Raw genomic sequence first — 14,383 nt, 5'->3', positions numbered from 1 at the left:
TGGGCAACAGAGCAAGACTCTGTCTCAAAAAAAAAAAAAAAAATTCATCTTAGGAAAAAAATATATAAATATTCACTTGCTGAGCAAAAATTCGTGACAAGAGCATAAGTAATAGGTAACATTTTTGGACAATGTCTTTACCTGGAAAGAATAGAATGATCTGGATGAGCTTTGAGCTATATTTCGTAAAGCATCAAAATTGGCATAGCTGCGTAATTTTTCAGATCTTGGTAAATGTTATTCAATAGAACGACTACTACACCTCGCCTCTAAATTACTAATAAAGCAGTGGAGTAAAAATCGAAAGTCGGTATGACTTACTTTGGTTCTCCTATCTTGATGCCAGGATGCTGTGTGTAGGCGTGGGAGTGTGTGCTTGGGGCAGACTTAAACGCCATTGGACAAATAGGACACTTGTAGAAGACTTCACAGTGAGAACCTTGAATGTGAGACTTCAGAGCAGCCACATCAGAGTACACAACATTGCAATGCACACATCTGTTAGAAAAATAAACACATGGTCATTAGCACAAGACCATCACACACGTGTAACTGCAAAAACTGGGTGAGATGAACACACTTGCATAGCCCTTTTAGGCTTTTAATGGCCCTTTAGAAGTATATTTTAGTTTTTTTCCTATTACAAACCAACTTAATTTTTTATGCTTTTTGTGGGTTTTTTTTTTTTTTTTTTTTTTTTGAGACAAGGTCTCGCTCTGTCGCCCAGGCTGGAGTGCAGTGGTGTGATCCCGGCTCATTGCAACGTTCACCTCCCAGGTTCAAGCCATTTTCGTGCCTCAGCCTCCCAAGTAGCTGGGATCACAAGTGTGCACCACCATGCCCAACTAATTTTTGTATTTTTAGTAGAGATGGGGTTTCGCCATGTTGGCCAAGCTGGTCTCAAACTCCTAGCCTCAAGTAATTCACCCACCTCAACTTCCCAAAATGCTGGGATGATAGGTGTAAACCACCATGCCCAGCCTATTTTTATATGTTTAAGAGAAAAGATCATGAAGAAGAAAAATAAAACTCAAATGGTCTATTTTTGGAGCATCTTTAACATTTTTAAGAATGGATGTCAAGTCTCCAGACTACTGTTTTTGGAGAGGCCTCCATATGCTGGATGCTGGCACCTGGGCTCTGAGTTTCCTACCCATCCCCAGGACCTAAATGGCATTTCTAATGGAAGAAATCTTCAGTGTCTAAACCTACATGCCATGAACAGAGGGGCAGAGAAGAACAAAGAAGTTCTGGTTCCAAGGCCTTGGCCCACTGTTTTCTGGTACACACTGATGTGGTCAATGTATGCAGGGTTCATGGTGGTCCACAGGATAGAGAAGGTCAACCACCTAGGTGTTCTGTCTCCTAGAAAATACATTTAAGTACACTTGCATTTGTTTAAGAAATTGCATGAATTATAAACCTCTGAAAATTCAGCATCTCTTTAAAAAAAAATTGTCTCTTTAGCTCATCTCCTTACTTTCTGACTTTCTAATAATCTCACAATTAGCTAATTACTTGCTCAAATATAATCCAACGAAGACAAACTTTAAAACTAAAATACATTTCTCCTCTATCTCATCTTTTTCACACAAAGACTCTAAGCAACACTTATAACACCTCCACTTGATGACCAAGTCTTCCTTGTTCACACCTGAAAACTATTTAAGAGTGGTCTCTCTGCAGGTACAAAAGTCTCCAGAAATATACCTCTAATACAACTGAACATATGTGCTCCTGGATGTAAGCTACCCAGGGAAGAAAGACTGCGGACAGGGCCTGGTTTCCAGGGGGAAGTATCCAAAGACGTCTATGACAATCTAAGATGCTTCTATTCTTAGAACCTCCCTTCTGAATCATGGAGATGCTTCCAAAGTTACACAGGAGTGGCATGTTCTGGATTGCATGCATTCTATTTAGGCTTTGCAAGCATTCTGTTAAAAATCATAACTAATGCATTAGCATTTCCAGTGACTTAAGGCATTATGTTCAGCAACAGCTATGTTAAAACACTAAATAACAATAGGAGAATAAAAGGAAAGCCTCTCTAGCCTATCTACTTGAACTGGTACTTCAGGCAACAGAGCCACCCAAGCATACTGAAACCATTTTTGGTTAACTTACTGGGTTGTCTTGAACAGGTTAATGCTCCTCTCTGGGCCAGTTACTCATTTGTAAAATGAGAAGAGATAAAATAGATCATTTTTAGTTCTTCCCAAACCTAGAAGCCTACAACTCCCATGAAAGAGGAAGATTATGTAAAACAAAAGTAGATGAGTAATTAATGAAACTGAAGGACCCACCACACCATAAACTATAAACAGAAGATTTTCCCATGAAGGATAGAAAGATGGTGTTCAAAGGGCAAAAGACCCAGGAAGGACAAAAAGGAATACAGAGAAAAGCAATAATAACCTAAAGTCACTTGGAGTGAGAAGAAGGTTTAATGTACAGCAAATAAAAACGAAGTATCTAAAATAAAGATGGAATTTTCTGAAGCAAAAGGAAGTGGCTGTGACTCAACCCAGAGAATGCCATGGAGGCCAAGGGAAACCCTCTTTAATGTAAGAAACGAAAGCAGGGTATTTTAAAAAGTCATATAACATCTGCCTACAGGAAGAAGAGGAGTTTCAGGGGGCAACAGAGGCCAATGGGGGATGTAAATAAGACAAAGAAAGGCAGACTTCGAACGGCTCATACAGTATCTTAATGCTATCAAAAATCCTGTCTACTAAGAAATATGTAATATCCTGAAGTCCTGTTCTGGAGAGCAATAAGCTTTATTTATTTTTTGAATTAAAAAAAAAAGTTTACAGTATAAAAACCATTCCCCTTTCTAGATACAGAGTCCAGTGTATCACGAGGCAGGAAAATTCAGAAAAAATATTTGACTTTTACCAATATATTACTTTTACCAAGTTAACCAGGAGCCAGGGATGACCCATCAATATTTGGGAGATGTAATATGAGCAGGAGGAGAGACAGCAAGGCACACCGCACCAAGACGAGACAAAGTGAGGCGTGGGAACCATGCTGCCACATTAGACTCCTCTGGCTAAAGAAAAGACATATTGAAAATGAGTAACTGTAAAGCCAAAGGGAGCAAAAAACATGACAAGGCCACAGGGTACTAAGCCCCACTTAAACATGAACATGGACCATTATATGAAGCAGCAGACGAAAACAATTATGGTTAAAAATGTTCCTCTTTTCTAAAGGAGCAGTCAATATGAACTAAACTTCACAACACATTGTTTTTTACCAGCCCCATATAGCCTCAAGTCCAGGGAGAAAAAAATCCACACTGAACACAAAATTTTTTGTTAACAACTTGAAATATGCAATTCAAAATACCAAATTTGAACAACTCTGTGAGTAGGGCAAAAGAACAGAAGAGCAAGGATGGTCTTTTCCCAAGTGAGTTGATTACCTTCAGCCTGCATGTGGAGCTTCTGTTTTAATTCAGGAAAGACAGCAGCAATAGCTAAAATTGCAGAAGTCATACTTCTTTTAATCATACCAACCTAAGTTTACTTTCATTATATTAGAAAAACTAAACATTTGAGAAAAATTGGACATCAGTGCAAAGAAGAGCATTTGGGAAGTGCTGCAGAGCTGCTTTCTATTATTAAACGCAGAATCCATTAATAATAGTTTCAAAACGTGATGGCAAGAACGAAAGTATTATTCTGCATGGACTTTGCAGATCTGGGGCACCTTTGATTATCCTGTTTTACTCAGTAACATCCCAGTGGAGCTGGAGGCAGACAATGTACCAATTTTACAGACAAAGGCACCACAGCACAGAGAGAATATGTGAATTACCACATAATTAGTTACTGGCAGAAGTGGTACAAGAAAACTGGTTTCTTGATTTCCAAGCCAAAGGTTTCCACCAGGCTAGATCTCAATTCATAAAACACTTGTGCATTACAGGTTTGGAGGCATGAGATAAAATGTGAAGTTAGTCTCATAGCTTAGTGTTATTAATGGAAAACTGGGCAGAACCATCTAGGAATTGATGATACCATAACCTAAACTTAAATAAAACCATCAAATCATACTAACTGGACTTCATTTTTATTAAACATAACTTATTACAGGTAAAAAAAAAAAAAAAAATCATTGCATATTAACAATCTAACAAAGGTACCAGGTAAGCAAATACGTAATGTTAAGATAACATATAGTACAGTAATACCTCTATTAACAAAGACACTGTGTATCAATGACATGTTTTCTGGTGGAATCTTCTTAGTGAAAATATAAAAGGCACAGAAGGTCATAAGATGGAGAAAAAAGTTCAAATGTATCATCATTCAACACTAGCTAACATTAGATTTGCCAGATGTTGTACAATGCACATCTGAGAATCCTGGGGGGCAGTAAAAGGGACCACAGTGAAGATACACAGAAGAGACAAGGGGGGAATGAGAGAACTCGAATGGGGAGAGGGAGAAGGAGGAAGGGGAGAAGAGGGAGGAAGAGGAGGAGAAGGGAGGAGTAAATGGGGAGGAGGAGAAGGGAAGAGGGAGGAGGAGGCGTGGGGAGGGAGGAGGAGAAGGGAGAGGGAGGAGGAGGAAGGGGGAGGAGGAGAGGGGAGGAGGAGAGGGGAGGAGGAGAGGGGAGGAGGAGAGGGGAGGAGGAGAGGGGAGGAGGAGAGGGGAGGAGGAGAGGGGAGGAGGAGGGAGAGGAGGAGGGGGAGGAGGAGAGGGGAGGAGGAGGAAGGGGAGAAGAGGGAGGAAGAGGAGGAGAAGGGAGGAGTAAATGGGGAGGAGGAGAAGGGAAGAGGGAGGAGGAGGGAGAGGAGGAGGGGGAGGAGGAGAGGGGAGGAGGAGAGGGGAGGAGGAGAGGGGAGGAAGAGAGGGGAGGAGGAGAGGGGAGGAGGAGGAAGGGGGAGGAGGGAGAGGAGGAGGGGGAGGAGGAGAGGGGAGGAAGAGAGGGGAGGAGGAGAGGGGAGGAGGAGTGGGGAAGAAGAGTAAGTTATTTGGAGTGCAAGGCTGGGACATACACCCCATCCTTCAACGTGGACAAAATAAAAGTAAAAGACCATCGCACTATTTCTGTTTTCATGAGAAGGGGAAATATTAAGAGGTACAGAATGTATAGTTTTCTTGCAGGGGTTAAAATGCAAAGAGTATGATAGCAAAAGTCTGCTAAAAACGGTAGAGACACAAAAAAAGCTGACAGTCAAAGTCACACCTGCACACATGCAAGACTGTGCCTAAAAGGACAGGCCCCATGACCCTCCGATTTGTGAGGACCAGCAGGGTCGACATTACATTAAGAAGATTCAAACGGATGGACTCTACAAACGAGCTAGGTTCCCAGAGGATCTGTTAATCGAGGTATCACTGTATGACCCAGAAAACGGTGTGTGCAGACCACTCAAAATGCTGTGCGGTTGTAAGTAAATGAGTTTTACTTGCACATAAGTGAATGATATACTGACCGAAAACCAACTCTCCTCGTGTAGTGCAGACAGTTCTTGGTGACGTGGGTCTGGAAGTGCACCGACCTGCAGATGGCCCCGCACTCAGGGCAGGTGTAGGGAGATTTGTGCTGATGGATTCTCTGGTGTGATGCATAACTGCACTGGTTAGGAAGCAGCATCTGGCAGATAGTGCAAGTCTTCTAAACAAACCAAAGGGGGAAACAGGGTTGGTCCTACTAAGTACTTTCTAATATGCAAAGAACCGTGGTTAAACCTCCAGATAATTATACATCCTTCATTTCAAACACTACAGTAATTGACTCTTAAGCCCAAGGGAAAAGCCAACTTGAAAGTTACATGTCCTGCATACAATTCTTTATCCTGTAAAATCACAGTATGTGCTATGTAGTCAGGCTCATCTCAAAGTATGAGCTAAAAACATCCATTTTAGCAGAGTTCCAATTCCGTTACTTTTGCATTTTGCTTAGGGCAAAGAAGAGGTATTCTTACAAATTTATGTGAGCAAACAATTTTAATACATAGTAACAAGTTTATAGGCATATGTATCTTGACAGTAGTCACAGTCCTCACAATTCATAAAAAGCTTTCTCCAAAATAATAAAAATTAATTAGAAGCTAATCCAGTTGTTCCCCGACCAGTTATTTGAAATCTGAAATACAGAAATGCAAAAGAATGGCTACAGCAATTATTTGTTCTTTTTGCACTTAAATTGGCCTTTAAATGGATGACCTGGCCATGATATAATTTATAATTAAAACCAAGGAACTCAAGTTCAAGTATATAAATTTAGACATTAAATTAAAATTTTATAGAGCTTAAAATCTGATTATGTATAAAATAAAATTAAAGGTGAAATCCTCTTTGGAAAAAGCTCTGTATCATTAACTATCCAGGAAAACCCAAAACACTATTTTTCATCCTCTTGGATATAGGCACTAAACATGGTATATTTTTAAAAACACAAAACCAAAAAAAACTTAAAGTAAACATAAACTGAGGACTTATTACTTCTACCCCAAAAATAAACCTCACATAGCATATGACATAAACTGTGTTTAAATACTTTCAGAAAATTCATGCAAACACAAATTATCTACCATCTTCTAAAATGTACAATTTGTATTAAAGCCAAAGAAAGCCTCAAAATATAGATTCTTGCTAAGATTTAAAGCATTTGTTTATATTGACAACAGTTAAGAAATTTTAAAACGACTTTTTTTATTCTTCTAGTTTTTGAAGCACGCCCAAAAATTAAGGTTTAAACTTCCAAGTGACTTAGACTAAGAAAAATGGGAAACTCACTTGAAAATTCTTTCTTGATTTTCTCCTGAAAGGACTAAAATAACAATTTTATCCCATAAAATGTTTATTATAATCACAAAATAAGAACATTACAGGTAGCTTTGATGAAGTTAGCATCATTAAAAAAACAGCACTCCTTTTCTCGTAACACATATTTCAAAGGTTAAAACAAGCCACAGCAAGGAAAACCAGTCAACAGATTCATTAATAACAGATCCTGTTAACATCTACATTACCACAGGTAATCATTTGTTTCTGTGAACTCAAGTCTTCTATCTACCTTCACACAGTCCCAGGCAGGGAATTATGATGTCTGAACTTCCACAGGCAAGTTAAAATGTCTTGCACTTACTTGGGAATACAGTTAGCATTTTCTATACTAAAAGAAGTCAAAAAACATTATATATATACACACACACCCATTTATATACATACATATATATACACACACACATGCATGTGTGTATATATATGTTATATTAAAATATATAGATGGGTCCCATCCTACCATGAGTCAAATGGTAAGATTAAGCTAGGTATTTTAAATACATTAAGTAAATTGAAGTACATCATCTCATTTAATTCCCATAACCTATGAAGCAGATAACATCTCCATTTTATAGATAAGGAAATGAGGCTCAGTAAAGTTAAGTAGCTCGCCCAAGGCTCCAAACCTATTAAGTGGAAGAACCAGGATTTGAACTGGAGTCTAGGAGTGGGGTGGGGATATAATGAATGAATAAACAAAAACACAGGGAAAACCATTAGCAAATACACCAACAGTGTCCACAGTATGTCAGTGTCGACGTGAGTCCCGCTCCCCTGCTGCTTCTCTTTTATCTAAAGTAATGTGACTGTACTACTTTTAGAATGATAGAAAATGGAAAGAAAATCTAAAAAGCAGACAGTGTTCCCTGAAAAAAATTTTCACATTTTCATCAAGATATACTACAAATGGTTATCCTTCACAATACATATAAGATGCACAAGGAATTACTTAAATTCACTGGAATGTATCATCATCATGTCTCCCCACCCAACTGTAGGACTCTGCACTCACTCGTTCCCATCAGCTCAGGCTCCTCACCCACTTTCGATACAGAAGCACAAGGAGAAAGAGGGAGTCATAGGGACTACAGCCTCAAATCAAAATGCTTTCATACTTTGCAATTCCTGAAGTGGGAGAAAATGGTCACTGGGGAGTCGCACTGGACACTAGAGACCTTGCCTTTAGTTTCTGTAGATGCATGCCTATCTACATACAGACGCTTAGTTACTCCCACATTTCTGTCTTTATTTACCTGCCTCCTCTACTCCTTGACTCCATTCTGTTTGGGTTTTGTTTTTGTTCTTGTTTTGAGATAGGCTCTCACTTTGTTGCCCAGGTTGGAGTACAGTGGCGTGATCACAGCTCACTGCAGATTCCACCTCCTGGCCTCAAGTGATCCTCACTCCTCAGCCTCCCCAGTAGCTGAGACCACAGGCACACGCCACCACACTCAGTCAATGTTTGTATTTTTTTTGCACAGACAGGGTCTCACCATATAGTCCAGGCTGGTCTCAAACTCCTGGCCACAAGCAATCCTCCTGCCTCAGCCTCTCAAAGTGCTGGGACTACAGGTATGAGCCACCATGCCAGCTCCATTCCATTTAGAGGAAAAAAACAAGCTATTTTGGTTGGAGACATCCTCCTCCTTGATGCTTGCATGGTATCAATAGTTTTAAACTCATATGACATCATTTGCTTAACTGTATTCCCTCAAGTTGTATTCACTGTTCCTGTTATAGAAAACTTGTCATCCCTGCTTCCCATGATAGTGGTGATGCATTTTCACAGCACAAAGGAGTATCTTCCATTAGCTTTTCTGGAATGCTTTGAATTCATGAAAATGATGAACATCCTCTGGGTTTGGGGGGATGTATTTCAGCATGAGGGCAGACAAGGATTTCTTTGGGGCCTGTAATGACTGACTTTCCTTACTTTTTTTAATCAAGTAAATTAAAATATATCTTAAAATTCTAACACTCTACTATACAAGCTGAAGCTACTTAGTAGAGGATAAAGCAGTTGAATGTGACGGTAACTGCCTTTTCAATAGAAGAAAGCATAAGAAAGGGCACCTAAGTGGTTTTATGTGTCTCTTGACATTTTACTTATGTCATCTAAAAATGGATAAATGTTTTCAGTACTTAGGTAATAAACAGTTAATTTCTATTCTACGGCAGACTTACGTGCTCGGTTGAACTGTTACTTTTTAAAGTAAACATTACTTTTCAACAGTCAGGTAATACTAGAAAGCTATAGGAAAATAAAGCTGAAAAGTACCCACATTCCACGCTTTGCAATTACAACCGACTCTGTGTATCCTGAGGTTCTGCATCTATGTATTCAGTCCACCATAGATCAAAAATATTTGGGAAAAAAATAAAAAATAACAATACAACAGTAAAAAATACAGTATAACAACTATTTACATAGTATTTACACTATTAGATATTATAAGTAATCTTGAGATGATTTAAAGGACACAGGCAGATGTGCTTAGGTTCTATGCAAATACTGTGCCATTTTATAACAGGGGCTTGAGCATTCTCAGATGTTGGTATCTGAAGGGGGTCCTAGAAACAACACCTGAGGAAACTAAGAGATGACTGTACTCATTTTTTTTTTTTAAGAGACAGAGTCTCACTCTGTCGCTCAGGCTGGAGTGCAACAGCACGAACTCAGTTCACTGCAACCTCTGCCTCCCAGGTTCAAGCAATTTTCCTGCCTCAGCCTTCCACGTAGCTGGGACTACAGGCACACACCGTCACACCCGGCTAATTTTTTTGTATTTTAGTAGAGACAGGGTTTCACCATGTTGCCCAGGCTGATCTTGAACTCCTGAGCTCAGGTGATCCGCCCACTTCGGCCTCCCAAAGTGCTAGGATTAGAGGCATCAGCCACTGCACCCGGCCGACTGCACTCTTATTGAGCCTTTGCTATCCAATCCTGGCACTGAAATCGATCAATGGCATGCAAATGCAGGCTACAGGGAAGGGGGAGCCTGGTACATTCTGGCCAGTTAAGGAATCAGAGAGTGTTCAAGCTTGACATCCTCTTTCTGTAGATGAGGAATTAGCTGAGTAATAAGAAAAATAATTCTACGTGTTTTTGCTCATATTTTAGGCAGAAAACAGCCTGGGAGAGGTACATGAGAAACAGTGAGAGAGGCTAGAGAAATTAAGTATGGCTGTATACTTATGCTTAAATTTCAAACATACCAAAAGCCTACACTAACATGAAACACTGCAGCTAAAGGCAGAAACAATGCCAGCTTAACAGTCGGCCCAGATGCTAAGTAAATTACTCTCACCTCATTAAAAGCAGTTCCATAATCTTCTGTCTACAGTATAATTATCCAAAAATAATAAAGTATACCAGTTTGTTTTGTGGCTTTCACTTTTGTCCAATTTCAGACTGAGAACACAAAGAAAGCATTTCATTTCAGATCTCACTTAAATGGAAGTCATACCAGGCAAACACAGCAGAGCTGGCTCTGTATGCCCCTCGCTCACAGAGCTAGACGGCTGTGCTGGTTTTGTCCTCAAATCAGTCTGCTACACAAAAAATCCCTAACAAGAGTTGACAGTTAAATGAACAAATTTACAGAAAGCTATATGGCCAACACATATCATCTACTTAGATGCTTATTACCGAAAAATATGGGTAAATTAAAAGTTGATAACAATAAAATATAAACTAGGACAGGACTAGTCGTGACCAAAATTTAAATTAAACACTTAGAAGAGCAGGACCAAAAACCAAGGGTCACGAGTCTTCACTAATAAGGGTATTTTGGGAGACGGAGGAAGGGAGGAATTCAGGTGAGCCCCCTGGTTTCCAGAGGAAGCTGTGTGAGCAGAGCGGATCTAGAAATGAGAACCAGCAGAGGCTGCTCCCGGGAATACAGTTAGTATGTTGTATTAATGATGCCCAGAAAGTTCCCGAAACTAAAGTGAACCAGCAATTCCCGAAAACAAGGACCACTGCAAATGTCACCTTTATTCACACTCCGGAGGGTGACTTGGAAGTAACCCCAAGAATCCATCCTTATGTGATTCCTATGGTCCCTCTGGCTGTAAGAGCCTATGCTTCGACATCTTAGACAAGCAGAAAGAATGAACCAGCAATACAGAAACTTTGCCTTGAGTCCCAGCTCTGTCACCAGTTGGGCATTTGCTTTTTTCAATTGTAAAATAAAAGGGCTGGTCAAAAGACCTATAGCATTCTGTGATTCTATAGCTGATACAAATTCCACAAGAAGAAAACAGGTTTTTAAAATTAAGGGGTTACAGAAAGCATTTCCAGGCTGTAGTTGGTTAAATTTAGACATGGTTTTAAGAGGAGTTGAAGCAATGACATCCCAACACATTAAATTGATATTTATCAATTATTCAAACGACAGTCCTCAGCTCTTAAATACTTTATAGAGAAGAGGAAAGCTCCTCTGGTCTCTCGCCCACTCCCTTTTCTCAACGTACCCCAAAGCAGGGATTATTAAGCAGATAGATCAGAATACAAACCCCTACCTGGGGCAGATTTAATGGCTAAAGAGTCAACTGCTCAGAACTCTGTTTTTATTGTACTGCTTGATTCCATGCTCCCTGGAAGGTAGTGATCCCCGCAAAGGTCCTCAGCCTTCTGGCTCTCTCCCTCTGCCACCGCCTCCTCCAAGGGGTAAGCAGATGCATGCAGGCAGTCTAACCTCAGCCTAGCAGGCTTTCAGTTCCTGGTCCAGATCGTGTACCAGAGTGTGATCAAATCCCAAGACAGCTTTGGGAACGTATGGCAAAGACAGCCTCAAGTTAAAACCATATATTCCAACACAGCTCTTACCAGTGACCTGCTCTTGGGGGTCACTGAGCACAGACCAGTTAATAAGGAAGCAGTGCTTTTGAGTCTCTCTGGCAATTGTTAGTTCTGCATAGATTGTCTACGGAACACTCGGAGGAGGAGCAGCAACTGGCAAAGAGAATGCACCAAATGCCACCCAAACCTTCCTTTAACCCATGGCATAATGGCAGTCTCAGAAGGCTAAAGGCATGCGTAAGGGGAGATGGTGAGAGGCATAGGAAGAACAGCCCCAGCTGGTGCTCACAGGCAGACAGACCCTTTGCTGGGTGCAGAGAAGCACCCTGGGGAAACTGCAACAGGCTCTGTTCAAAACATAAACGGAGGTCAAAATACAAAATGATACCAAGGAAAAAATAAAATATAAAAGGAAAGATTAAAAAAGGGGATAGTGACTGAGCTAAATCAAGAAAAGCGTGTTCTTAAGAGAAAGGCTGAAGTCTTAAAAGAGGCTCAGCTCACCAGATGTGAAAGGAAAAAGAAGCAATTCTCACTCCTAACTGCTTTTAAAGACGGGGCTAAGAAAGGAAATTTACACACTGGGCGGAGAAAATGTCTTCAATTCAGAGACAACAGAAATCCCAGGAAGTCAAATGGAAAGTCACCCTCCCAGGAAGCCTAACTGCAAAAACAACTGAGATTGGGGTCTGAAAGTCTCTGGCAGAGCACAATAATGCAATTACAGAATCTCTCCTTGAAGACAGGACAGCTACATTAGGATCTTTTTTAAAAAATGGAGTAAAACGTCCACTTTCAGGAAAATGGAATAAACGTCACTTTCCCTATTCTTCCCATTAAGTACAACTCAAAATCCTGAACATTATATATAAAATAAACGTAAAAGGACTCTGAAAGGTGGAGTGAAAGATTAGCTAGGGACCTCAAGACCCTACGAATGACAGAGTAGTCAGTTCCCTAGGTTTCTCTTTGCCTCATATGTCCCAGATTTGGAGCTGAAGGAGCTAGCAACCCAAAATGCCAATGGGTAGAGACAAAAAAAAATAGCCCCAAGAAAAGCCTGTGCTCTGTAGCTGATGACCAAGAAAGGGGTGCCTAGGAAAACAGAAAACTTTTAAATGAAGACTGCTCTACTCCAGCCAAATCCTACAGAAAACACTGTGGCCCCACCCTAATCTGTGCCAAGTCGAGGTGGAGTCAAGACTTCAACCCTCTTGAGACTCTAACGAGCTGTCTGTTCCAACGCCCCTACCCAGATGGTGGGTGTCAGAGAAGGCCAGTAGCGAAGGGGAATTTTCATCTCTGCCAATTCCCCCACCACCAGCCCAGCAGGTATTTTTTTTTTAAACCCTAAAAAAGAAATCTCCAGGCCCAGATGGTTTCACTGGAGAATTCTACCAAACAAAGAATTCTACCAAACAAAGAAAAACTAACACCAATTATACACACTCTCTTCCTGAAAAACTGAAGAGGGAATACTTCTCAATTCTTTAAAAAGTGAGTATCAACCTATCTCAAACCGGACAAGAACAGAACAAAAAAGGAAATCTACATGCATATAGATGCAGAACTTCTTAACAAAATAGCAGCAATTATAATTCAAAATAAATAAAAAGAAATATGCAGCTTGACCAAGTGGGATTCATTTCAGAAATGCAAGGCTATTTTGATATCTGAAAAATCAATATAATCTACCCAAAAAAAACCTTGAAACCAATAACTGAGTTCAACAGAGTCAAAGGATACACAATATATAAAAATTATTTGTCTCTATATATATTAGTGATGAATATGTCCTCACCAAAAAATATGATACCACTTATGATTGTTTGAAAAAATAAATCTAACAAAACATGCACAGGACTTATATGATGAAAACTACAAGGCTGGCGCAGCGGCTCATGCCTGTAATCCCTGCACTTGGGGAGGCTGAGGCGGGCGAATCACCTGAGGTCAGGAGTTCGAGATCAGCCTGACCAACATGGAGAAACCCCGTCTCAACCCCGTCTCTACTAAAAGTACAAAATTAGCCGGGCATGGTGGCACATGCCTGTAATCCCAGCTACTTGGGAGGCTAAGGCAGGAGAATCGCTTGAACCCGGGAGACGGAGGTTGCCGTGAGCCGAGTTTGCGCCACTGCACTCCAGCCTGAGCAACGAGTAAAACGCCATCTCAAAAAAAAAAAAGAAAAGAAAACTACAAAACAAAGAATCAAAGATATAAATAAATGAAGAATCACTTCTCGGCCTTTCGGCTAAGAACAAGTATAGTATCTGTTCTTGTCAGTATAAATAAATGAAGAATCTGTGCTCATGTTTATGGACTGAAAGGCTCAATATAGTAAAGATGTCAATTCTCCCCCAAACTGATATGTAGGTTTAATGCAATTCCTATCAAAATCCCAGCAAGTTGTTTTACAGAAATAGACAACATATGAAAAGGCAAAAACTAGGTTAGTGAAAACAATTTTGGGAAAGAAAAATAAAATGGAGGCATCCATCCAGCAGATCCGAAGGCTACCTACAGTGCTCAGACTGTAGCTACGGGTAGGGGACAGACACACAAATCAATGGAACAGAATAGAGAACTCAGAAACACCCCCACACAAATGCCTGACTGATACCTGACAAAGAGGCAAAAGCAATTCATTGGAGGATGACAAAAGCAATTCATTGGAGGATGACAGCAACTTCAACAAATGGCCATGTAGGGGGGAAAAAATGACCTGCCACCTAAATCTCACACCTGATACAAACATCAACTCAAAATGAGT

The 14,383-nt window shown here is 40.3% G+C and overlaps 1 protein-coding gene and 1 pseudogene across 23 annotated transcripts in view; one reads left to right on the top strand and one right to left on the bottom strand.

Annotated features, from left to right (window-relative positions):
* Positions 1 to 14,383, bottom strand: part of ZNF532 (zinc finger protein 532) — a 129,365-nt gene that overhangs the window by 48,464 nt on the left and 66,518 nt on the right. For 13 of the 23 annotated variants that reach the window (XM_033238757.1, XM_033238761.1, XM_033238770.1 and 10 more), the window contains 2 exons: positions 5,453 to 5,634; positions 322 to 498 (listed from right to left, as the gene is read on the bottom strand). The exons of 5 other annotated variants lie outside the window; for them this stretch is intronic. In XM_033238757.1, the coding sequence (XP_033094648.1) occupies positions 322 to 498; positions 5,453 to 5,634 (359 nt within the window). The remainder of the gene's footprint in view (positions 1 to 321; positions 499 to 5,452; positions 5,635 to 14,383) is intronic. 5 more of the 23 variants (XM_033238796.1, XM_033238791.1, XM_033238795.1 and 2 more) reach the window with 1 other exon arrangement.
* On the top strand, positions 13,845 to 13,980 carry LOC117062653 (annotated as a pseudogene).

Source organism: Trachypithecus francoisi, unplaced genomic scaffold, assembly GCF_009764315.1.
Source record: "Trachypithecus francoisi isolate TF-2019V2 unplaced genomic scaffold, Tfra_2.0 Contig01474, whole genome shotgun sequence".
Taxonomy (NCBI): Eukaryota; Metazoa; Chordata; class Mammalia; order Primates; family Cercopithecidae; genus Trachypithecus; species Trachypithecus francoisi.
The sequence above is the reverse complement of the archived record's forward strand: the minus strand, read 5'-3'. Positions and strand labels throughout refer to the sequence as shown.